This window comes from Girardinichthys multiradiatus, chromosome 13 (genome assembly GCF_021462225.1).
Source record: "Girardinichthys multiradiatus isolate DD_20200921_A chromosome 13, DD_fGirMul_XY1, whole genome shotgun sequence".
NCBI lineage: Eukaryota > Metazoa > Chordata > Actinopteri > Cyprinodontiformes > Goodeidae > Girardinichthys > Girardinichthys multiradiatus.
In genome coordinates this window covers 7,060,044-7,085,812 of record NC_061806.1, presented here as the reverse complement: position 1 = coordinate 7,085,812, position 25,769 = coordinate 7,060,044, and the positions used below count along the sequence as shown (strand labels likewise).

At 39.0% G+C, this 25,769-nt stretch overlaps 1 protein-coding gene and 1 long non-coding RNA gene across 2 annotated transcripts; both read right to left on the bottom strand.

Moving 5' to 3' along the window:
• Positions 1-1,615: 1,615 nt before the first annotated feature.
• On the bottom strand, positions 1,616-25,311 carry stx12 (syntaxin 12). Its single transcript, XM_047384665.1, has 10 exons — positions 25,162-25,311; positions 24,457-24,590; positions 22,494-22,563; positions 22,041-22,140; positions 19,961-20,098; positions 10,403-10,446; positions 4,286-4,391; positions 4,053-4,125; positions 2,458-2,540; positions 1,616-2,372 (listed from the first exon to the last, which is right to left on the bottom strand). Exons 2-10 carry the CDS (start codon positions 24,551-24,553, stop codon positions 2,280-2,282), a joined length of 804 nt encoding a protein of 267 aa, XP_047240621.1. The 5' UTR covers positions 24,554-24,590; positions 25,162-25,311; the 3' UTR covers positions 1,616-2,279.
• LOC124879863 lies at positions 8,525-10,393 on the bottom strand. Its single transcript, XR_007041145.1, has 2 exons — positions 9,069-10,393; positions 8,525-8,967 (listed from the first exon to the last, which is right to left on the bottom strand). It is a non-coding gene; the product is annotated as an uncharacterized LOC124879863 (long non-coding RNA).
• Positions 25,312-25,769: the final 458 nt, after the last annotated feature.

Genomic DNA, 25,769 nt, shown 5'->3' with positions numbered 1-25,769 from the left:
CTCGACTTACTTATGTTTGACTTTCACCAAGACGTATGTTGGACCACTTGTTGCTGAGTATTGGACTATCTGCACGTTGTTGGACGTCACTGTTCCTCTCCAATGGCATCGGCCATTTTGTATCCAGGACAGCCCGCTCCTACATATCCCATCGAGCATTGCAACTGATATGACTGGGCGTCCCAAGTCTGACGTCACAGGACGCTATATAGGAAGGCTCCGTTTTGAAAACCCCGCCTTCAGCTGGAAACCTTGACACGGTTATCACACAACTGAAGCATCCTCTGGAGAAGAAGAGGTCCAATGTGGAGTCTTCATTTATTCTCTCTCGTTGGCCAACGAACAATTCATAACTGAGGTTTCTGGACTAGGAAGGCCAGAAATTTCACTTTGCCGATCGAAGACGTGGGTTTAACACGTAACTAAAAACACGGAGTTCGAGGAAACCAACCGCCACCGTGTTTCATCCCTAGTCGACTGCTGATGGTCAGATTTTTCCTTCTCGTCAAGAAGGCCAAAGGACGGGACTGACCGCTTCCTTGGTTTAACTGCAGACACGCAACAACACTTCAAACCCCCCCCCCCCCCCCCCCCCCCCTCCCTCTTTCCCTCTCACTCGCTGCCCCAGAAGGAGCTTCACCAAGTAAAACCCATCTTTTATTTTAATCTTTTATTTCTTTATTAGAAGACCTGGGCAGGGTCAGAGGTTGTAGAGCGATCAGAATCGCTAGTTAGGATCTCATGTGTTCTGAACGATATGTGCATGTAACCTTGCTTATTGGAACTTTGATGTGTTGATGTCTGAAGCCGCTGCGCTCTGTGCGTGTTTTACCACATGAGAGTCAACGCAGGTGCGTTGTAAGACTGGACTGTTAAAATAACCTCATGTTAAAATTCTCCATTTTCCTTTGTCTCCAATATCACTGCTCGCTAGCTTGCCGCCAAAAGCTTTATAACCCTTTGTCTGCTCAGGAGTTGGGGGAAGTTTTATGACTCAGAATAACTGAGTTACAGTTGGAGTTGCGCCCCCCCCCACTCTCCATTCACCACCACACCTCTTCGTCATATTCTCAATTTTTGCCATAACCGCTGGTTGATTCAATACACCCCCACTGCTATTTTCTTTATTTTTGCTTAGTTAGATGTGTTACCCTTGTTATGTAGAATTTTGCATGTTGAGTAGGTGAAGATTAATCAATATCCACATAGATAAAGAGAGAGCGTTTTGTGTTCATTGTGTGCGAAAATGATTTGTCAGTCAAGATAAGGTAAAGTTCCACACGTTTCGGCAGAAACCGTCGAGTAAACAGTGACATCTCCGGCAATAGTTATTAATTATTACGGAGTATTTAACGGTTGTAATTGTCAAAGGCGTTGAGCCACAATTACAACACCAGAAACATCTCTGGTCTCAATTCATAAATGAGGATTTTGGTTAAGAAATTGATTTTGTCAAATTATGATTTTTAATTATAATTATCGATCAAGATTAATCAATCAAAAATCATAACCACCAACACGTATCTTTATAGTAAATACCAGAAATGATTCATTTGTACACAAAATAGGGTTACTACTTCAAAGTTTGAAAAAAGATGAAACCAAAAAATCCCACTAGTGCTTAAGATATTTATTATGCATTGTTTCAGGAGTCATAGAAATCAACTTCAAACATTTTATATATATATAGTTTTACATCAACCTTCATGTGCTGAACTGAATATTCATGTTAAGAATGTGTTTAGCATTTCCAACATGTACTACCACCTCACAACCATACTACTGCGCAACTGTTGCGTTAAATGATTCACAGCAGGAGGAGCAGCTGTTTATGTCTACATCAGAAGATGCAACATCAACTTACAGAAAAACAAAACAACAAATAAACAATACACATAAATATTAAAAGAAAATCTTGGCACTCTGCCAATACTAAGGTGTTCCTTATATTTGTACATTTGAAGCACAGTGACAGCTACTGTTAGTGCAGTAAAGTAAGGAAAATTAAGGAAAATTAACTTCATATAGCAGTTTGATCCCAAGCATTACTCCAGTCCTCCACAGCCTCCGCTACAAAGTTGAAGTTGCTTCTTCATTTACAAATCAATATACTTAATGATTCAAGATGACTACATTTTCAAATTGTCGAGCCCCTTATATTGATGAACTTTGGAGATCTTTTAACTATAAACAACTTTTGCTGTTCAGGTTCTGGTCAGGGTGAAAGGGGTCTTGCAAGGTAAAATAGAGTACTGAAACAGTGGTTGGATGAAATCAGCTCATTTGGAGGCCCACCAGATAATAATGGCAAGTATGACGATTACAATGGCACAAACTATGGCAAGAGTACACATCTTCTTCCTGGATTTTTGCTATGACAAAGAAAAGAGGGACAGGGGGATTATTGGTAAGGACTTTACTGAAGAGTGGCAAGAAGAAAGGCAAAAAGTGGCTCACCTGGTAGTACGCGGCTCTCTGGACCTGTTCTGTTCCCCGTTCTACGTGAACCTCAGCGTTTTCCACATTAGCCTCAATACTGTCTGCAAGCCAAAATGCACATGAAAGTGATCACATGAGAAACAGGTTAAATTTCTGATGAAAATAAAAGATCTTGAGAGTCATTTATTCTCTGAACACAGCAATTCATTTTAACATTCATTTTAATAGGCTTAGACTGCTGGAGGACATAATGACCACTTTCACTTTTATTCACATACTACTCTCCAATTTTGCGTTTTTGTTTTTTTTTTGCTGTTATTTCAGGTTTAAACTCTATGTCCTCTCTCAGTTTTTTTGTTTTTGTTTTAGAAGCTACATCTGACCTGGCTCCATGTTTAGCTGGGGCACTTCCTGGAGGGGGACATTGGCCAAGCTGCTGCTGCTGCCATCAACTTAATGCTCACCTTTTACAGATGATACACTTTTCCCTGTCTTTCAGTATTTCACCCTATCTCTCCTAGACATAGCTACTGGCTGAGATTCTATTGTGACTAACTGTATGTGCTCTCTTTCATCCTCTAGATTTGAAAACTGGCTCAGAGTTCATCTGCTTAGCTGTCTTTTCCTCCTAGATGAAGCCATGAAAGGAGCTATAACCATTAATGTTTCACTTTTCTTTCATACAGAAAGTACTACTGGATCGGTGCGTCTGTGTTCTTTTTTTTGTCTCTGCTCTGTTCTCTCAAACCCCCAGTCGTTCGTGGCAGATGGCCGCTCACACTGAGCCTGGTTCTGGTGGAGGTTTCTTTCTGTTAAAAGGGAGTTTTCCTCTCCACTGTCGCTACATGCATGCTCAGTATGAGGGATTACTGCAAAATCACTGCAAGCCACTGTCGCTACATGCTCATCCATTAGGAGTGAAAACTGCAAGTCACTGACTCAATGTAATCTGCTGTGTTTCCTTAGATAGACAACCTTTTAACCAATTTGAAAAATGAACTGAATCTGACTGCACTGTTTGATGGTCACGATTAATTGGAATGTATGTACTCAAGTTGAAATCTGTATGATTAAACTGAATTGACTTTGTAAAGTGCCTTGAGACGACTTGTTGTGAATTAGCACTGTATGAATAAAACTGAATTGAACTAAATTGAACAAAAGCATGATATGAACATCATATGTAGAATAAATTATATAGATATATTGATAGATACAGAATTACATTACAACAATATATATTAAAATATTTTTCAAAATCAAACTGTTAAAACTATTTTCTATATCATCTTAAACTGTCTCTGTAAAACAATACTTACCATGCTCAAAAAATAATGAAACCATATAAAAAACATATATCATTATCAATTTCATGACTTTCTTAAGTGCTCATTTAAAAATTACAATTAAAACATTTTTTATTTTTCAGCTTCATATGGAATTTAGTAGGCAGGTAAGATCAAAACAACCATTTTCTGATAGCAAATCAGCATAACTAATTTAAAGAGTTGTGTTTTATTTTAGAGGTGGACATGCTATTGGCGACTTCAACATAAGTTCAAGGAGTTAGAGGAAAGAGGAAGACTAACAACATGGCTGCATGTGCTACTTACCAATCATCTCTCCCTGGTCATGAATCATAACTGCCAGGTCCTTAAAGATCTGGTTTACATCCATGATATCAGACTGAAAAACAGCGAAGCAAAGGCTAACGTATGGAAGTTGTAAACAGTTCATGGTCAAGACGGCAGACTTCAGCCAAGTTTGAAAGCCATGGTCATATTCTGTAGGTCTTTAGGTTCTGATATATATTATATCCCAAACAACAGAGCAAGCAAGTACTCACCTCAAGCTGTCTGATGTTGGTTTCTCTCTCCTTGATAAGCTCCAGATCCTCCTCTGTAATAGCCATTTCTTCTATCTGGGTGCCAATAGGACCAAGGTCCTCTTGGCTTTAAAACACAGAATATCTACAGCTGAAATAATGACTGAAATTAAGTTTCCTAATCTTTTGAAGGAAGCATGTTTTTTATACAGGTCCTTCTCAAAATATTAGCATATTGTGATAAAGTTCATTATTTTCCATAATGTCATGATGAAAATTTAACATTCATATATTTTAGATTCATTGCACACCAACTGAAATATTTCAGGTCTTTTATTGTCTTAATACGGATGATTTTGGCATACAGCTCATGAAAACCCAAAATTCCTATCTCACAAAATTAGCATATCATTAAAAGGGTCTCTAAACGAGCTATGAACCTAATCATCTGAATCAACGAGTTAACTCTAAACACCTGCAAAAGATTCCTGAGGCCTTTAAAACTCCCAGCCTGGTTCATCACTCAAAACCCCAATCATGGGTAAGACTGCCGACCTGACTGCTGTCCAGAAGGCCACTATTGGCACCCTCAAGCAAGAGGGTAAGACACAGAAAGAAATTTCTGAACGAATAGGCTGTTCCCAGAGTGCTGTATCAAGGCACCTCAGTGGGAAGTCTGTGGGAAGGAAAAAGTGTGGCAGAAAACGCTGCACAACAAGAAGAGGTGACCGGACCCTGAGGAAGATTGTGGAGAAGGGCCGATTCCAGACCTTGGGGGACCTGCGGAAGCAGTGGACTGAGTCTGGAGTAGAAACATCCAGAGCCGCCGTGCACAGGTGTGTGCAGGAAATGGGCTACAGGTGCCGCATTCCCCAGGTCAAGCCACTTTTGAACCAGAAACAGCAGCAGAAGTGCCTGACCTGGGCTACAGAGAAGCAGCACTGGACTGTTGCTCAGTGGTCCAAAGTACTTTTTTCGGATGAAAGCAAATTCTGCATGTAATTCGGAAATCAAGGTGCCAGAGTCTGGAAGAAGACTGGGGAGAAGGAAATGCCAAAATGCCAGAAGTCCAGTGTCAAGTACCCACAGTTAGTGATGGTCTGGGGTGCCGTGTCAGCTGCTGGTGTTGGTCCACTGTGTTTTATCAAGGGCAGGGTCAATGCAGCTAGCTATCAGGAGATTTTGGAGCACTTCATGCTTCCATCTGCTGAAAAGCTTTATGGAGATGAAGATTTCATTTTTCAGCACGACCTGGCACCTGCTCACAGTGCCAAAACCACTGGTAAATGGTTTACTGACCATGGTATCACTGTGCTCAATTGGCCTGCCAACTCTCCTGACCTGAACCCCATAGAGAATCTGTGGGATATTGTGAAGAGAACGTTGAGAAACTCAAGACTCAACACTCTGGATGAGCTACAGGCCGCTATCGAAGCATCCTGGGCCTCCATAAGACCTCAGCAGTGCCACAGGCTGATTGCCTCCATGCCACGCCGCATTGAAGCAGTCATTTCTGCAAAAGGATTCCCGACCAAGTATTGAGTGCATAACTGTACATGATTATTTGAAGATTGACGTTTTTTTGTATTAAAAACACTTTTCTTTTATTGGTCGGATGAAATATGCTAATTTTGTGAGATAGGAATTTTGGGTTTTCATGAGCTGTATGCCACAATCATCCGTATTAAGACAATAAAAGACCTGAAATATTTCAGTTAGTGTGCAATGAATCTAAAATATATGAATGTTAAATTTTCATCATAACATTATGGAAAATAATGAACTTTATCACAATATGCTAATATTTTGAGAAGGACCTGTAGAACAAAATCATGAATTACATTTTTTTGGAATTACAGCCATAAAACCCCTCTGATAATTGCTGAGTAGCGTTTTGCGTATATCCACCAATATGTTTTGTTACCATTCTTCAGAAAGCCCATGGACCATTTATTTAAGTCAGCCTAATGACATCTGGGTAAGTTATGACGAAAACTGCACTACACCTTCTGTCCAGCAGATGGCTATACTCCATTACAATGGAGAGCCGTTTCATTCAAAATTAAATAAATAAATACTGCTATTGATAAATTATTATTGAATATTCCATGAAATAAATACATATCCCCATAAAATTAAACAAAATAATTATGTTAAAAGAGATTTTTAGCTTATTTTATTTAATTCATTTCAATATTTATTTAATTTACTTAAAGATTTATTTAATGTACTTAAAGATTTATTTATTAATTCATTTATTTCAGGTTCTTATTTTGTGACATTTTTATTTTATAAAGCTACTTTACGTATTTCAGTGACTTATGTTTTAACCCCGTTTTTCATTTTAAGGTCTTTTTATTTCATGTTCTTATATTCAAATGAGGCGGCGAACTTTTATCTGTTGGGCGGCGCTGGGACAGCAGGGCCGAGCTCAATTTGTGCAGTGGCAGGGAGAATTGGCAGCAGGGCCGCCCCACAGCATGCCGGAGCTGCTGCCGCCAGTGCCACAGCATGCCGGAGGGTGCCATGGCGGTTACTGCTGTTTTTGTGAAGGTAATGCTGTTTAATTGGCAAATGGGTTGCCATTATAGTTAGTATTGTCTGTGGAGCTGCCACTGGAAGTGATGCCAAGGTGGCTGGTTTTGTGGAAACCAATGCTGATTATTGGCAAACGGGATGTCATTATTGTTATAGCCTGTTACTTTTAAATGATGATGTCTTTATTGGTTTTTATTTAATAAACAGCATTAGACCCATAACATAAGGTGGCTGTATTTACTTGAGATAGAAAATAAATAGCACTATGTGTATGTATGACATGCTGAAAGGATGATGAAGACTTATTGCACAAACAGTCTGTGGCTCAGTAGGAAGAGTAGTCGTCTTGCAATCAGAAGGTTGTAGGTTCGATTCCAGCTTCCTCATGCCATAGGTCGATGTGCCCCTGGGCAAGGCACTTAACCTCAAGTTGCCTACCGATCTGCGTATCGGTGTATGAATGTGTGAGCGTTAGTGAGTGCAATTGGGTGAATGTGGCTCTAGTGTAAAGCGCTTTGAGCGGTCTGTATGACTGGAAAACGCTATATAAGTTCAGTCCATTTACCATTTACAGTCGGTTTATTATAGAGCATGAGCAGCTATTCTGAATTGTCACTCACAGAAAATTATAAATAAATGCTTAAAAACACGCTGGCACTCTGTGGAAGTTCCTGGCCACAAGGGTGCCACGAGGGTGCCAGAGGATGCCAGAAGGTGCCAGACCAGCTGTAAAAAGCCTTTAACATGCTCCCATGGTGGCTGCCGCTGTTTTTGTGTAAGCCAATGCTGTTTATCAGCAAACGGGATGTCGTAATTGTTACTGTTGCCTGTTAGGCAGTAATTACTTTCAAGTGATGATGTCATTATTGGTTTTTTAATAAACAGCTTTAGACCAATACCATAAGGTGGCTGTATTTTATTATTTACTTGAGATTGGAAAATAAATAGCGTAATGTGTGTGCATGACGTACTGAAAGGATGACAAAGACTTATTGCACAAACAGCTTCCACGAAAACAGCGGCAACCGCCGTGGCAGGCTTTTACGGTCGGTCTGGCACCTTCTGGCATCCTCGTGGAATCCCCTGGCTCCCTGCGGCATGCTTCTGCTGGCCTCAGCCACAAATTGAGCTCGGCCCTGCTGTCCCAGCGCCGCCCCACAGATAAAACTCCGCCCTCTCTTTTGCATATAACAACATGAAATAAGAGCTTAAAATGAAAAACGGGGTTAAAAAATAACTCACTGAAATGCGTAACGTAGCTTTATAAAATAAAAGTGTCACAAAATAAAACTGCATTATGAAATAAATAAATGTTTAAGTAAATTAAATAAATCTTGAAATGAATTAAATAAAATAAGATAAAAATGTCTTTTACCATAATTATTTTGTTTTATTTCATGGAATATTTATTAATAATTTATTAGTAGCAGTATTTATTTATTTATTTCATTTTGAATGAAACGGGTCTCCATACATTACCCTTTTTAAAATACTCTTGACTAATAGATTTGTTTTGGTTTGAACTGATAAATGACATCAGATTATGAGCATCTTTAGAGTTATACAGCTGAATAATTCCTTCAATTTTTTCTTAAGTTGCACTGGATCCATAAACAAGAACAACCCAAATCATTTTACATTTATTTTTTTAACCAACCTGCAGTTGTTGTGTTACAACAGCAATAACTAGTAAACACTGATTGACACACTTTTTTTCTTTTGTTATCATCAGGCAAACGCATGATAAAGGTAATAAAGAGTTCATACTCAACCAAGTTAGGTGTACATGAAAAGACAATCTTAAAATGTATATATTTTATGTACAATGAAAATTTAAAGTGCTCTTTTTGATTATCAGTAGTGCATTAAAATATTTTTCCTACAGAACCGTGACAAAACAGTTTATAATTAATTCCCTTAAAGTGTCAACATTTTTTGGTGAATAATATTATATTTTATATTCCCTTTACTTGCAGTTATTTACCAAATACCTGCTAAAGGCTTGATGTTCACTTTCAGTCGTCACAGACAGATAACAGATAACGGGAAGTCCCAGAATGCCGGGCTGCGTTCAGGCAGCAGTGGGAAAGTCCCAGTCCAACCTCTCCGTTAGCTTACCTTAGCAGCTAGACCAGCATGTAAGCGGAGTTCCACTGCTCCAGAAACTTTAAAAAACATTGAAGATGTTTTGAGGTCTACTTTCTCACTTAAAAACTACCTTTTGTGACAAATTAATGAAATAAAAACGATAAATTTGTATACTGACCGTCGCCACCATTATTGCAGCTGCTGGTGCAATGCCTCGCTGCACACAACTCCACCCTATTTACAATCTCGGGGAAATCTGTAAAGATCCACTCCAGACCAGGACCTTTTACCCGTGAAAGTAAATCCTCGGGAAAGTGAAATTATCCAGGTAAATTTGTATTGAAACATGTCCTAAACCGTGGGGCTTTCTAAAACCAATGGAATAGGGGCTAATGTTACTTCTAGTCAGAAGAAACATGTCGTTATACTTAAAATAATACTTTGAAACTAAATCTGCCAGTGGTAGGAATAATTTTGAGCCTACTATCTAAAAATCCCTCAGAAAACTCGACGTATGTATTACAGAAAAAAAGTAACCACTGCCAGCCTTGAACTCCTAACCCCAATACTCTTATTTATACATTTTTTTAACAACTCTAAAAAAGGAGCTCTAGCAGTGAAATTTTTTCTCATAGATGAAACTGAAGATTAGGGAAGTGAAAGTATGGGTTAAATTTCTGATGGGCAAATTGGCACAAAACCAGGGCTTCACTGTTGCTCCAGTCTTTGATGTTCGACATTTTTCAAAGCTAAGACAAAGAACTGCAACTGATCAACAGTTTAACCCCCTATATATGTTTTCGTAATGCATTTGAAAGGTTGCACACATAAACCCTGTACATTAGTGTTTAAGAAAACCAGTCTCTTAATTACTGTACAGCTGCAAAATAGATCCTTAGACAGGAGCATAAAAATGTCCTGTAAAAGCATTTCAGTGATTGGTCACCGTTTCTGTGGCCAATGATAATTAGATGTTTGAACAAAAATAGAAAATAAAAGATAAATAATTACTGTCTTTAAAATGAATGATGATTTCTACAGTTTTTAATGTTCATTATGCTTATTGTTTTAGTATTTATAATGTAAAATGTATCTTACTTAATTAGTAAATATATTAGATTGCATTAACTCCTTAACATGAACAATTTACCAGTCTCAAACTGAACAATTTGATGTTGTTTAATTTAAGGTTTGAATATTTGGCTGTGAAAAACTGATTTATTATCCAAGATAACATTTCCCTCTAAGGAAAATATTAACTGCAACATGAAACAATCTCATCAAGAGTTGGGTAATTTATTTTTTTATGACAATCATTATTTAGATAAACATTTGGTATTAAAAGGCATTTTTGTGCACATTTATCATTGTGCTGTGAAGTTATAAGTACATGTTTTAGAATACCCCAAGTATTTTCAATTTAAATTGACATTTTAAGTTTCAATACATATTGCAAAGTTTTATATTAAAAGGTACTGCCAGAGTAAACCTTAAAAAATGAGAGTTACTTACTTATCAAAGGAGACAAGCTTTTCATCCCGAAAACTGTCTTCAGTCTGAAATAAAGGTTAAAACAACAATTTCAAGGGTAATGTCAACACATAACTGACAGGCTACAAACCAAAAATGAATTAATAAATGAATAGCAGGGTAGTCAAAGTCTAATGTAAAATTGAGAAACAACAACTAAACTATGTAACATGGTACAGCAAAAAACATATATTAAAAACATTAAAACAGAATAAATAGCTAGATAAATGACTACATAAATAGTCAACAATTCAAATATGATTCTTTAAATTAGCATATGATTAGGACTTTCTGTGGTGGTTAAATATATTTAATTCCAACTGTGATCATAATATCAGTGTATGTAACACTGCAATAACAAGGCAGGACCTGGATTCAATTTTTAGGAGACAATATTTCAAGTGTTGTGCACTCACGCTGTGTATATCAATAACTTTTGACCAGTTGGATGGACACCAGACATACATTTTTTGATGGTTGAGATATTTCAACTCACACAGAAAGGTGAGGACACTGTTTAATGGTGAAAAGACAAACAAATCAGGAAATATATAGGTTAATCATCATCAATTTTATTATACGTTTTCCTAATATCACACACCCCTAGACTAATATCACTCAAACCAGAACAGCAACACACACACACCCACCTTTAATGTTGTTTGAACTGTGTGTGACCAAGCATGTATAAATAAAGAGGGAGGAGTGTTAATACTTTGTAGTTTTGCACTGCAGAGTGTGACCTACCCTTGCCGCAAGTATAACTGACTGTGTCGTTTTCTTACCTCTGAGTTGACTAAATAATACCTATCATTAATTTGGTCCTTCGGAGCCGGATATTATAAGAACTAAACCGATTTTATCTTTCTTTGCAGTGACTGGCGGATCTCCGGGAGCAGCCTGACGTCGAGTTAAGCTCTGCCGCACAGCCGCATTTAGGCCTGGTGGCTGAAAGTCCCGGTGTGTGACGTTCGCATCTGGCCGGTGGATTATTGTCTTACTCGGCGCCGGGTGACTCTGGAGGTCCGACAGAGTCACCTAGAAGTCAACTCTGAGGTGAGACAGTTTTAAAATACAGTACATGAGATAAGAGTAAGCGCTATATAAATGAAATAAGAAAAGTATTTACAAGTCGTTTGGTAGTGTCTCGCCGAAAGGAGACTGCATTGGAAAGGTGTTATTTTGCCGCAAAGAAATAGTGATAAATTTAGGTAGTTATCTCGCCGTAAAGAGATTAAAAACGATTAGGCGCCGTAAAGTGAACTGGATAATTTCGTTGGTAACATTCCGCTGGAAGGGAATGAAATTAAGTGTTAAATAATAAAGGGAGCTCATCAACTAAACTAGGTCGACCATACATATTGCTGAAGGGACATAAATATGTTAAAATACTAACTGTGTGAGTGTTGTTTTGTGTGTTTGGAAGACTAAGCATTTTGGAAGAATCTTAGTAGGATTCTGCTGGTCTTGTGTTTTCTTTTGCCCAGAATAGAAAGACGTATTGGTGATTCTTGGAGATAAAGGTCGGGTTTAATCCCAGAAAATTAACACCGCTGCGAATTAGTCGCAGTAGAAGGGCGTGTTAATGTCCTCTCCTTGAATCTCATGCCAGTGAACTTCTATTTGGGACATTTATAGTATTGTGAACTAAAATTAAACATCATGGGGAAGAAACAAAGCAAACTAACCAACTTAGAAGGGGATGTAAAGTTTATGGAGAATTATGTAAAAGGAGCAGGTATGATCTGTCATAGATGGAACAAAAAACATGGTTTCTTGGGTAAACTAAATATTAACGATATCTTAAAATTGCAAAGGGATTTAAAATTAGAAATAATGAATACCAAGAAACCAACTAAAAAGGAAAAGAGAAAGGTTGAGTATAAATTTTCAGACAAATGGCTGGAACAAAGTAAATTAAGAAACATTCAGAGGCAAGGTAAGGAGGAGAAGCGACAGGAGAAGCTGACAGCTGCAGTCTTGGTGCGCCCACAGGAGGAAACAGTGGTCGCATCCAGACAGCGAGGTGTTCAGCCCCCTGCCGTGCAGACAGCTGCAGGGCAGGCAGCTGGAGCACAGCAAATTGGAGGAGAGATAGAAGGAGCTGTTCCTAAAACTTCTATAATTAAGCAAGAAAAATTAAGTAATCCTTCTAAAACAGAAGAACAGAGCTCTTCTAGTGAGCCCTGGTCTCCTAATTCCTGGTGGGACACAGGAGTGCAAACTAGGAGTCAAAATAAGAAAACTACCCCCAGCATATACCCAGGCGAAGCGTTAATGGCTCACGAACAGAAATTTCATCCATCTGAAATACATTTAGAGGGAGACACATTCCCTCTAGTTGAGGTAGCAAATCCAGACATAGGTGTCGCTAATCACCGACAGCCGCCAACTATTCTAGTATATAGACCATGGACACAGGAAGACAGAACTGCTTCTTTAAAACGTATCCCATCGATACAAGAAGGCGTGGAAGAATTTCTAGACGCTATTACAGAACTCAGAGGAAGTTTTCATCTTAATGGCAGAGAGATGCTCCAGTGTTTTACCCAGCTGTTTGGTCATCGCTGGTGCAGAGTAGCATGAGGTTTCACTGGATAGGATGATAATGGTGACATACTAGCACATAATTCACTAGATTTAAGGGATGCCTTACGCTTACTCTTTGAAAGAATCCGAAGAGTTTATATACAGACAGCAGATTATGGTAAAATCTCACAATGCAAACAGAAGGATGAAGAAGACCCACAATATTTATTGGATAGGATGAGACGTGTTTTTAGAGCAAACTCTGCTATACCATATGATGAAGCAGAGGCAGGAGCCTATCAGCAACAGTTGAAGAGAGCCTTTTTGCAAGGCCTTAAAATTGAACTCAGATGGTATATAGACAAACACTGGGTTCATCAGAGTACAGGAACTGTTACACAAGCTTTAGAATACGCGCAGCACGCTCATAAAACACAGCAAATAGGAAGACAGATACGTTTGGAATGCAAGACAGTTTAATGGCTTTGCATCGCTCAGGGGCAAGCGGGCAAAGAGGACGGAGGGGATTTAGAGGTCACAGAGTAGGAGGAGGAGGAGGGCTTGGACACAGTTACACACAGAGCAATGTGTGTCTGAGGTGTGGAAAAATAGGGCATTATGCTAGAGAATGTAGGACAATTTTACAAAACCCTGGCGCAAGAGATGACAATTGCTGGATTTGCAATGAGCCAGGACATTTTGCAAGAGAATGTAATGAAAAGCGTGTGTATAACCCCAATTCTACCCAGAATTGACAATTACAGCCACAGCCACCACCTCCTCCCCCACTAGCAGAGAAAAACAATGGTGAAATGGAGGAGGTTGATATACAAGCCGCATTAGAACTTATAGCACTAAGTAGGACGCAAGATTTGCCATATAAAAACATCATAATAAATGGCAAAGTATATAGCTGTTTGTGTGATACAGGGGCATGTAGAACTGTGCTAACTAAACCTCCACCCGGAATAAAATATTCTAGCACCGCAGTGCATGTTAGATCAGCTGCTGGCACATCAGAGGTACATTACCTAAGTGCATCAGTAACAATAACAGAACCTGAGACAAAACTTACTTGTCAGGCTCCCGTTCTGATAAGTCAAAAATGTCCAGTAAACCTGTTGGGAAGAGATCTTATGCAAAAGTTGCATATAAATATAGTATCAACAGAAACAGGTATGAAAGCTGTAGTAGAAGAAGATGCCCTAGTCCTAAATGAACTCTCACAGCCACATTATTACTGGTCCCTCGATCTAGGCCCCACACCAACAGCTCGAGAACTGCTGAGGAGAACCAGAGAAAAACAAACTTCCCAGGAGGCACAGTACATGCTAGATACTGAACTCCATGTAACCATGAGATATAAAAATACTGCAGGGCCAGATTATCAGTATGATAATGTTTTTCACAGAGAAAATAATCAGACTGTTACCATACAGCATCTGTATGTTGACCCCAAAACAGAGAAATCTTCCACCTCAATCATACTGTCAGGAAGACAGCTTCAACAGTTTAAAGGCAGTACACCTCATCTGTCATTAACTAAACCTGTGGGGGGTCAGTGGAAAGAATTAGAAAACTTTATACAGCGTGCTGAAAGAGGGAGATATGAGGCGTTAACAAGCTCTGACTGGAAAGTAGATCCTAACACAGGAATCTGGAAACTCACTTTAGGGTGGATAGTCAAAGTTCATCCAAAGACACATTTGGATGAGGCAAAGTGACAGATACAGGGCCTAGCTGAAAGCAAAGAGAGCAACAGGCACCCTGCCTTAGCTGCTGTCCCACCTGAACTGTGGTCCCAATCATCGACTGATGTAGGACTAATAAAGGGGTTTCTACCATATAAGGTTAAATTAATATCTGAAGAACGGCCAGTAGTTCGCCAGTATCCCTTGAAACCAGAAGCTGAAGAGGGTATTAAGCCAGTAATACAGGATATGTTGAAATCAGGAATATTAAGGGAAGCACCTGATGCTACATGCAACACACCTATCTTTCCAGTGCAGAAAGTCAGCACAGGAAAGTGGAGGATGGTTCAGGATCTTAGACCGATAAATAAAATAGTGTGACATGCGAGTCAGGACATCCCGAATCCACATACATTACTGCATTCATTAACTCCAGATAAAAAATATTTCTCAGTGGTAGATCTTAGCAATGCTTTCTTTACAGTACCACTGCATGAAGAGTCACAGCATTTATTTGGCTTTAAGTTTAAAGGGAAAAAATACACTTACACCAGACTACCACAAGGCTTCAGTGAAAGTCCACATGTATTTACACAAGCCTTAAGATACTCTATGAGCACCTGTGAGGTGCCTGAACATAGTCAAGTCCTGTTGTATGTAGATGATATTCTTATAGCTTCAGACACTCAACAACACTGTGAGGAAGCTACTATAACAGTTTTGAAACATCTCTACCAGACGGGACACAAAGCCTCTAGGGATAAACTGCAGTTTTGCAAGGAGAAAGTGATTTATTTGGGACATATGTTAACACAACATGGCCGTTCCCTCCTAAGTAGTAGAAAAACAGCCATACACGAAGCCCCAAAACCACGAACTAAACAACAAATGATGTCCTTTCTGGGACTGTGTAATTTTTGCAGAGAATGGCTACCAGACTATGCAGCCATTGTACAACCCTTGCCATCTATGATCTATGGCAAAGACATGACATTAAAAGACAAAATCATATGGACTAAGGAAGGAGAAGTAGCATTCACAGAGCTAAAAAATCTGCTTCAAACAACAGTCACCTTAGCTCTGCCGGATTATAGCCAGCCTTTCACACTTTGTGTAGATGCATGTAAGGGTTATATGAAAGCTGTATTAACCCAACCATTTGGCTCCAAAAACAGACCTTTAGCATTTTATTCTAAAAATTGGACTCTGTGGCATCTGGATTTCCAAATTGTCTGCAGAGCTGCATCGCAGCAGTAGAAGCCGTGAGGCAGACAGCTGAAATTGTGTTGTGCCACCCGCTCACACTGAAAGTTCCTCATTCAGTGTCACTTATATTGCTACAAACTGCACTTCCTTTCTTGACTCATGCAAGGCATATTACGTTGACCTCATTGTTACTTTCACAACCAAATATAACTCTGCAAAGATGTGGTCCACTAAACCCTAGCACATTAATTCCAACAGCAGAAGATGGGAAACCACATTCTTGCAAAACAAAGGTTGAGGAAGATACAAAACCTAGGCAAGATATCTCTCAGACACCTCTGGAAAACCCACAAATAATCTTTGTAGATGGATCAGCATCAAAAGATGAATATGGAAAAAACAGAGTTGGTTATGCAGTAACCACTGAAACTAAAATTATAGAATCACAGGCCCTACCCCATACTTGCTCAGCACAGACTGCAGAGCTGTATGCTGTTATCAGAGCGTGTGAACTATATGAAGGGAAAATCCTAACCATCTATACAGACAGCCAATATGTATTCGGTTCTGTTCACCATTTTGCTAAAATATGGGAAAATAGAGGGATTAAAACATCAGCTGGAACAGAATTGACACATTTTAATCTGTTAAAACGACTGCTGTTGGCTATCCAACTACCTGCAAAGATAGCACTTTGTAAATGTAAAGCGCATCAATTAGATGAAACCATGGAAACAAAGGGGAACACCTTTGCTGATATTTCTGCTAAAATAGCTTCGAGGCTTCACCTCACTTTGAAAATGTCAGATCTCCTATTTATAGATACAGATGTGCTGAAAGATTCACAACAATCTGCACCAGCTGCAGAAGTTAAATCTTGGCTGAATAGAGGGGCCATAAAGAAAGATGACATTTATCATTTGGGAAATAAGCCAATATTACCAAAGAATTTATACAAGACGGCGGCCCATGCGACACACGGGGTTTCCCATGTGTCGAGAGGGGGAATGAAACACTTAGTAAATCTACATTTCCATACCATAAATTTTTCTGACTATGCAAGAAACTTTTGTAGATCATGTATTATTTGCTGCAAACATAATCCACAGGGGAACATGAGACTCAAGAGGCCAGTTCCCAGCAGCAATCCATCCCTTTCACACGATACACATGGATTTCATAGAGTTATCATGGTCAGGGGGAAAGAAATATTGTTTAGTGGTCATAGATGCATTTTCGAAGTGGGTTGAGATGTATCCTGCAAAACACTGCGATGCGCTCACAGTGGCGAAGAGTTTAGTGACACATTACTTCCCTACATATGGTATCCCACAAATCATAAGATCAGATAATGGGACTCATTTTGTAAATAATATAATAGAACTGTGCTCTAAAGCATTAGGGTTTCAGTTAAAAAACCATTGTTCTTACCACCCACAATCTGCTGGGCTGGTTGAACGAACAAATGGAACAATAAAAAATAGATTAAGGAAAACAATGGAAGAAACAGAGAGGCCATGTCCTGAATGTCTATCTCTGGTTAAATTATGGATGAGAATAACTCCAAATCAAACTGGTCTCAATCCATTTGAAATAGTACATGGCAGACCTTTTCCATTGCCATCAGAAATGGATGACATAGGAAAAGCACAGCAGGAAACATCATTAGCTGAATGGATGAATAAGATGTTACAAACAAAAGAAGTACAGTTGTCCAGTAGTCTGCCAGTAAATTCTGCTCCGATTTCACAGGAGAACCTGAGGCCTGGGGACCTGGTCCCGATTAAGACACTTCACAGAAAGGACTGGAGCACCCCCTGCTGGAGAGGGCCATACCGTGTTCTTCTGACCAGACCGACAGCTCTAAAAATCGCAGAGAGACCATCCTGGATCCACAAGAGCCACTGTAAGCTAATATTGCCGTTACAGGAGCCAAACCAACCGACAGGGTAACAGGGGAAAGACCGGGTACAAAGGGGTTGGAAACCCATATGATCCAACATCTCAAACTGGCGAAGAAAACAACTGACCTGTGCCCAATTTAGCATGGCTTTTTGTAACGTGTGGACAGGACTGATAAGCCTGAGCTTAAACCTGGTAGCAGGGCTCTTTCTCTGTTTAAAACAGGATCCGCAGGATGTAACATCACACGAGAAGAGATGGACAAGATGGACACTGGATCCAAAAAGCAGATGATTATGATGACATGTTGTAAATGAATATATCTTCAATGCCTGAGTGTATTCATACTTGTACTTCATAAAATGACCTTATAGCAGAAAATCGAAAGAAGTTGCTGTTTAAGTGAAATGAGAAAAAGTGCAATGATGATATGAACAAGGCTTGTTTTAATTATTTTATTTTTTATTATTATTACATTTTGTTTCTTTGCTTTATTATATTGTTTCACTCTGCCATGATTGGTGGTTGCCTAGGGCGGAGGAACCGTGTAAGTGTTTCCCACAAAATAATCTGTTTTCCGTCCTGTGGGTTTGTGCTTACACAGTGTGTTTCATTTTACATGAATTTACTCATGACTTATTCGTGATAAAACAGGGGGGAACTGTTAGGGTTTTTATGACTTTTTATATTGTTTATCACTTGTGTCTGCTCTAAGTGCTTTCTTCCCTCACATGTCATAGACAAAGAGATAGGAGAGAAGGGTGAGTTATGCTATTATCAGCAACATCTAGGGACTGGCACCAATCCTCACTCCTTTCTCTAAAATCAAGACACATGAACCCTAACCTTTCTGACCCCCCCCCACACACACACACACACACACCTTGAATGTTGTTTGAACTGTGTGTGACCAAGCATGTATAAATAAAGAGGGAGGAGTGTTAATACTTTGTAGTTTTGCACTGCAGAGTGTGACCTACCCTTGCCGCAAGTATAACTGACTGTGTCGTTTCCTTACCTCTGAGTTGACTAAATAATACCTATCAATCAACAAGGTTGCAGATCCAGACAGTGTCAGGTTGGACGCTAAAATCATGCTTTGACCAACTTGCACGTTTTTTTTTTACATCTTCAACCTCTTCCTGCATCTTTCCGTGGTCCCCGCACTTAATACAACTCTGACTTATGGGATAAGAACGCTGTCAAAAACAATGTGTATGTAAAGATGGAAATGTGTGCATATTAGTCAATAGTTGTGCATAAGTTAAATCCAAAAGAGGTATTGTATGGGGGTTGGACAATGAAACTGAAACACCTGTCATTTTAGTGTTGGAGGTTTCATTACTAAATTGGACCAGCCTGGTAGCCAGTCTTCATTGATTGCACATTGCATCAGTAAGAGCAGAGTGTGAAGGTTCAATTAGCAGGGTAAGAGCCCAGTTTTGCTCAAAATATTGAAATGCACACAACATTATGGGTGACACACCAGAGTTCAAAAGAGGACAAATTGTTGGTGCACGTCTTGCTGGCGCATCTGTGACCAAGACAGCAAGTCTTTGTGATGTATCAAGAGCCACGGTACCCAGGGTAATGTCAGCATACCACCAAGAAAGACGAACCACATCCAACAGGATTAACTGTGGACGCAAGAGGAATTGAACCTTCACACTCTGCTCTTACCGGTGCAATGTGCAATCAATGAAGACTGGCTACCAGGCTGGTCCAATTTAGCCATGAAACCTCCCACACTAAAATGACAGGTGTTTCAGTTTCATTGTCCAACCCCTGTATATGTCCCATTTTCAATAATATCTTGAATATTCCCAGAAGATGAGTTAATTTTATTAGAGGATTATGGTTTTAAAACTGATAGTCGACTTGATGTGGACTCACAAAAGTTCTTAGCAAAAAAGCTGATTGTATGGTTCAATATTAATGGTGGATGCATTTACACGGCTTCATTCTACTTCTGCTTGTAGGGCTTCAATTTCAGCAATACGATTTCCTATTGAGCAATTCTGCTTAACGGTTTTTGCAAGCAGAATTAAAATGATCTAAAAAGTAATTATACATGTATGTTCAACTAAAGTAAACTTATCTACCCAAATGTTTAAGTGATATTTTTTGTTCTTGTGGTCATTTTACATTGCTTCTACAATTGCATCCTTTTTAACTATCTGAATTTGTGAAACCAAATCTGTAGCTTACTTACTGATAGACGGGAACCAGCTCTTGCTCTTGCTATTGATTCCCTTTCTTTCTCTGCTGCACGCCGCTGGACAGCTTGGAAGTTGTTGAGAGCTGCAGAGAAGTCGCTCATAAGTCGTTCCCTCTGGATCTTCTGTTGCCTCTGGATGGCATAGGACAGGCGGTAAATGTACAGTTAGAAAGAAGAGTACAAAATATAAAGTTTACAGTGTTTTGTCTTCACAAGGGTTATTATGTGAATCAGATATAGACAAACGCAGTATCGTGGGGGTGCTGGTGGCAGGCTGATGCTGATTTACTGTAGCATGACTACATTAAGTGATCCTGGCTATGTTTGAGAATAAAGATAAAGCTACAGGGGTTGGACAATGAAACTGAAACACCTGTAATTTTAGTGTGGGACGTTTTATGGCTAAATTGGACCAGCCTGGTAGCCAGTCTTCATTGATTGCACATTGCACCGGTAAGAGCAGAGTGTGAAGGTTCAATTAGCAGGGTAAGAGCACAGTTTTGTTCAAAATATTGAAATGCACACAACATTATGGGTGACATACCAGAGTTCAAAAGTGGACAAATTGTTGGTGCACGTCTTGCTGGCGCATCTGTGACCAAGACAGCAAGTCTTTGTGATGTATCAAGAGCCACGGTACCCAGGGTAATGTCAGCATACCACCAAGAAGGACGAACCACATCCAACAGGATTAACTGTGGACGCAAGAGGAATTGAACCTTCACACTCTGCTCTTACCGGTGCAATGTGCAATCAATGAAGACTGGCTACCAGGCTGGTCCAATTTAGCCATGAAACCTCCCACACTAAAATGACAGGTGTTTCAGTTTCATTCTCCAACCCCTGTACATCCTGAAGACAGATTTGTGAAGCAGTTTTCGAGCTCGCCGCTAGGGGGCGCGGACGGTTTGTGAGTAATGTTAAGAACAGATGTAAACAAAAAACAGTAAGAATCTTCAGACGCTGAGTTTAGAAGCAGGTTATGAAGTATCTTTAAGAGTGTGCATCCATAAGACAGGTGAGTTGTGTATACTGCTCTGTAAGGATAATTTGTTAATTATGTTTGTTGTTCTGAACATTTTCTGTAAGCTCCTTTTTCTTAATAGAATATATGGCTACCGAAGATAAGTGTTTACCTTGAGTTGGAGATTTTTATAATATTTAGTTGCCTTTTTCTAACCTGATCTCCACATTATAAGTGATTGAAACACAGGACTGAAGTAATGATAAAACTGTATATTTCATTTGTTACCAAGTATAGTTCAGGCTACAAATAAAGGCATTTTGGCCAATTAGTTTGTTTAAAAATGCAGCTTGTTGCTGGAATATTTTAAGTAATCTACTCATATGGGAAGTTGTGATTACATTGAATTATAGACAAATGTTTTATTTGTGTATATTTGTATAGTTGTAATAACAGTGCAGGAAGCATCTGAGCACACAAGCAAAGATGTGAGAGAAATTAGAGTACATTTTAAAGAAAGCAGTTGGTTTGAGCACAAGCATTACAGGTTTTGTGACCTCTCGATTTTTGGCATAATGATTCCCCCATACCAAATTACTTCAGATGAACCAAGTTTATTCCTTGTATGTACACGAAGAGGCTACTGAGATTAAAAAAAGAATCTCTACCATTGAGAATGCCAAACTGCATACGCGTAGAAATTAACCAATTAACTAGACAAAGAACGGAATCAGCCAGTTTTCCTTGATTATCACTGGTCACTAGCACATCAACATTTATTTCCTCCTTTTATTAATTGTCTCACAGTAAAAAAAATCCCCAAATTTTTAAACTATAAAGGCAGCAACCGATGGCATGTTCTTTGACATTATCTTTTATTCAATTAAAATCTGGCAAAGGTCAGGGATATACCATTTGATTAAATGGTGATGATCTTGTAGTTCCTTTATTTTCTGATGGATTCAAATCTACAATAGAAAATGTCATATTGATGCTCTTTTATGAGTTATAGCCCATATGAAAAAAAATAGATACTGATCAAAACAGGTGAAAAGGACAGAAAAAAAAGAAAGTCAGTATCATTCGAGTTTGATATACACAGACACTTGCCTGTTCTGAGGGTGATGATGGCAAAGGAACTGAGCCCAACTCTTTCAGGTGCTTGTTTGTTTCTTTAGCAAGCTGGTTGGTATAGTGCTGTATCTGCTGCCTGTAAACACAGGAACAATTTCAGTAAACAGATGAGTATACAACTGAAGAATGAACTGCTGCACAGAGCTTTAGACTTTACTTCTTCATGCACAATTAAAGTAACTTTTTTTCAATAAATGTGAGGGACTAGGGTCAACTCTGGGTGGGCTGCACTTTTAGGACCGGGGTAACTAGCCAAAGATTAAATTATTTGTACTTCTATGAACTGACCAGATAGCTTTTTTTTTTGCAATTTCATTTTATTTGTGACAGTAGCAATAAAGGACATTCTTTTCTATTCTAAAGTGTCCCTGCATTTTGGACAGCTTAAAATAAAAAACATGGAAGTTAGTGAAGATGGGTGGTACATACAGACGATCTTGAAGTTCACTGGTGTCGTGTCTGGTCCCCAACTGGGACACCATGGTCTTGATCTGAGCAGCTATAATGAAAACATAATAGCAAGGCTAAACACATTAGAATAATGGCAGTACTCATCAGAGTCTATGGATGCCAAAGTACACTAGAGTTAAGGAATAGAATCAAACCTATGCACGTGTGCATAAAACACAACACATATTAGTCTCAAGGTAAGGAGGGCACAGTGCCATTCTGCCTGGTGAGATAGGGAGGCATCCACATGTCTAATCCACCCAAGGGCAACTTCTGGTACCCACACACCCACACCAAGGTATGACACGAAACATGAATGCAGTTCTAAAGGCAAAAGTCCTATCCAGATGTACTAAATAAAGTGGCCAGTGAGTGTATTTTATTTCTTAAATTAATGGCTTTAAAAAGTGGGCAATGACAGCAACATACGTTTTATTTGTGGTAAAAATATTCCCGTTGCAGATAACACTGCATAAATCCCACCTGATTCAGTTACTGATTCGTGGTGTAACATAGGAGTTTTCACACCTTGCAGTTGATTTGGATTCAGTTTTTATCCAAAGAAAATCATCCTAAATGATTAGACCCTGGTCACTTGCTCTACATAAAAAATAACATGCCACACAAGTGAACTTTTGGTTCTACAGTATTAGGAATCTTTGCGTGGAGCTGTCCACACAGAGAAATCTTAGTAAGTTTAAATACATAACCAAGCAGACAAAATGTGAGAGAAGTAAAGGAAACATAAAAGATTTGTGAGTTCACAGCCTTCAGTGTAAGCACAAAGATACAGATGTGTTTTACACTTAAAATGCATAAATACACCTGACACCTTGTTGGTAGTTTTCAGGTCTTTTCTAATGAATATAACTGGACAAATATGCCCCTTTTCCAGCCACCTCCATTCAGCTCATTTTGCAACCGTTTCCATTAACGGCAGTGATGTCTGCCCCAGTACTGGCTTTCTTGGTCCCTGCTCGTCAGCAGATCCCATTGGGGCTGAGTAGGGCCGCAATGTGAATAGACAGCTTATCGTTGATTGGCCATGACTGTGGTCAGCCGTATGTCAGCAGCATAAGAAAGTGTTCGCTGATGTAGCGGAGGGAATGACAAGTTACAGATTTTATCGAACACTGCAGCTAAAAAAAAAGTCAAGAGCGACTATAAAATTATTAGGGAACACAATGGCTGGAGTGGGTCAAACCATGATGCTGACGGCTGGAGATGGGATTTTAAGCCACACCTCTAGCACTCAATGGAAATAGAACGGCTTTTGTGCCAAGTACAACGAGTTAGGAAGGGGTGACCGGTGGTGCTGGAACCATGAATGGAAAAGAGGCAATAGTAAAGCAATGTGTAAAAGTGAGACTCTTCTGACTATAGGTACAATCAGTTCCAAAACTAGTTACACAGGAAAAACTCAGAGCATAATGCTATTACGTTGATCAATATTGATTTTCTTAAAATGGTAGGATTTTTTTTTTCAGTCAGTTCATTTAAAACTTTCAGCCCAAACCAAAACAGCACTCCAGAACATTAACAGACTGGTATTTAACTGAGCAGGGTTTTAACAATGATGTTTATAGAATAGTTTTTTTTCCCCCAAGGACAACTGCTGCATGAGGTCAGTAATTCTGTGTGTCTTGTAACATTTTGTGCTCAACCTATGAGGCCAGGTCTGAACGTGGTCTGCCATTCTCATATCCAAGCAGCCTCCACGCTTAAGTTAGTCTTTTACCTTTCAGTTATATAGGGGTTAGGTCATTTGCTGACCACCGACCACTTAAGGAAATCTGTGATGTCAAGAATTATTTTTTTCCAAAATAACCAAAAGCACAATGAGGCTCTCTGAGAACAATGTCCCATGATTAGTTACTGGGCATTTGAGCAACAATACAGCTTTGCTTGTCAATACATTGCAGCTAGAAAGAAAAACACTTACTGTTCTGCGTGATCTTCTGAATGTTTGAGCTGCATGTCTGTATCAGAGAGCTAAAGTCTCTCGGGACAGGGCGGAATTCTGCTTTTCCATAAGACATTTTTCAGACTGGCTGTTTCCACAAATGTAAGATACGACTGCAAAAAATAAAATAAAAATGGTGGGGGAACAAAAACTGTTACAAGCCAGCTAGTATGACTTCTCAAGGATTAATACGATGTTGCTCAAAGTGAGGGCCCGTGAGAGTACTTATCTACTGCTAATATATGTTTTCCCGTCCTAGCAGGCAACAGGCAAGCGGCTTCCGCAATGATCTGTCATTCATTTAGTTTAGAAATTAATGTTTTAAAACTTTACGTCTGACTAATGTTGCAAGGTCCCGTTACTATCTGCAGCACGAAGATACAACTGCTAATGCAGAAATGAAACGGTTCTTCTAACCAAACTTTACGAATAAAATCCGCCAAACGTTACACCATGCACAGTAAAATATCTTCCAATAACACCGTAAGGTGAGTTGACTTTCTGTTACAGAAATGCTGAAGCAGGATATTCCGTTGTTAGCTACTTGGCTAACTGCTGCTGACCCGTCATCTATGGGTTGTTTACAGTCAAGTGGTAGAATAAGAAAAACGTAAAAGGCTCTGCTCGTAAATAAGACACAAACACTACATGAAGAAAAAACAACAAATCGATTGTGATACTTGCTTATTATACTGTTGAAAATGAGCATATAGGTAAGGATAAATTTTGCTCTGCTGTCAGGGTTCTTAATAAACCTTGTGAAAAATCAACCAACAAAACTACCCCATTTACGCTAACAGCCAATCACATAACGTAAAATAAATACGACAACCAATCAAAATACAATGTCCCACCCGTTTTACTATAGCCTCCAATCCAATCCGCAAAACCTCTGTAGTTCCTGGTCTAGAACGTTTTACGTAACGTATGTGTAGGTAGATGACTTTGGAGAGCCGTTTCATTCAAAATTAAATAAATAAATAAATACTGCTATTGATAAATTATTAATAAATAGTCCATGAAATAAAGAAATATCCCCATGAAATAAAACAAAATAATTATGTTAAAATAAATGTTCATCTTATTTTATTTAACTCATTTCAAGATTTATTTAATTTACAGATTTATCTAATTTACTTAAAGATTTATTTATTTATTTCATAATGCAGTTTTATTTTGTGACACTTTTATTTGGTAAAGCTACTTTATATATTTCAGTGACTTTTACTTTTTAACCCCGTTTTCATTTTAAGCTCTTTGTGTCCAGGAGTCCAGGAGACATCCGGTATAGA

Bases quoted from the DNA above. Each gene is read 5' to 3' on its own strand.
- stx12 (XM_047384665.1), bottom strand. From the start codon at position 24,553: ATGTCTTATGGAAAAGCAGAATTCCGCCCTGTCCCGAGAGACTTTAGC. The intron at 2,541-4,052 runs GTAAGTAGCACA...TTTGGCTTGCAG, and splicing joins TGACCAGGGAGAGATGATTG to ACAGTATTGAGGCTAATGTG. The intron at 2,373-2,457 runs GTGAGCCACTTT...TCTTTGTCATAG, and splicing joins AGAGAGCCGCGTACTACCAG to CAAAAATCCAGGAAGAAGAT.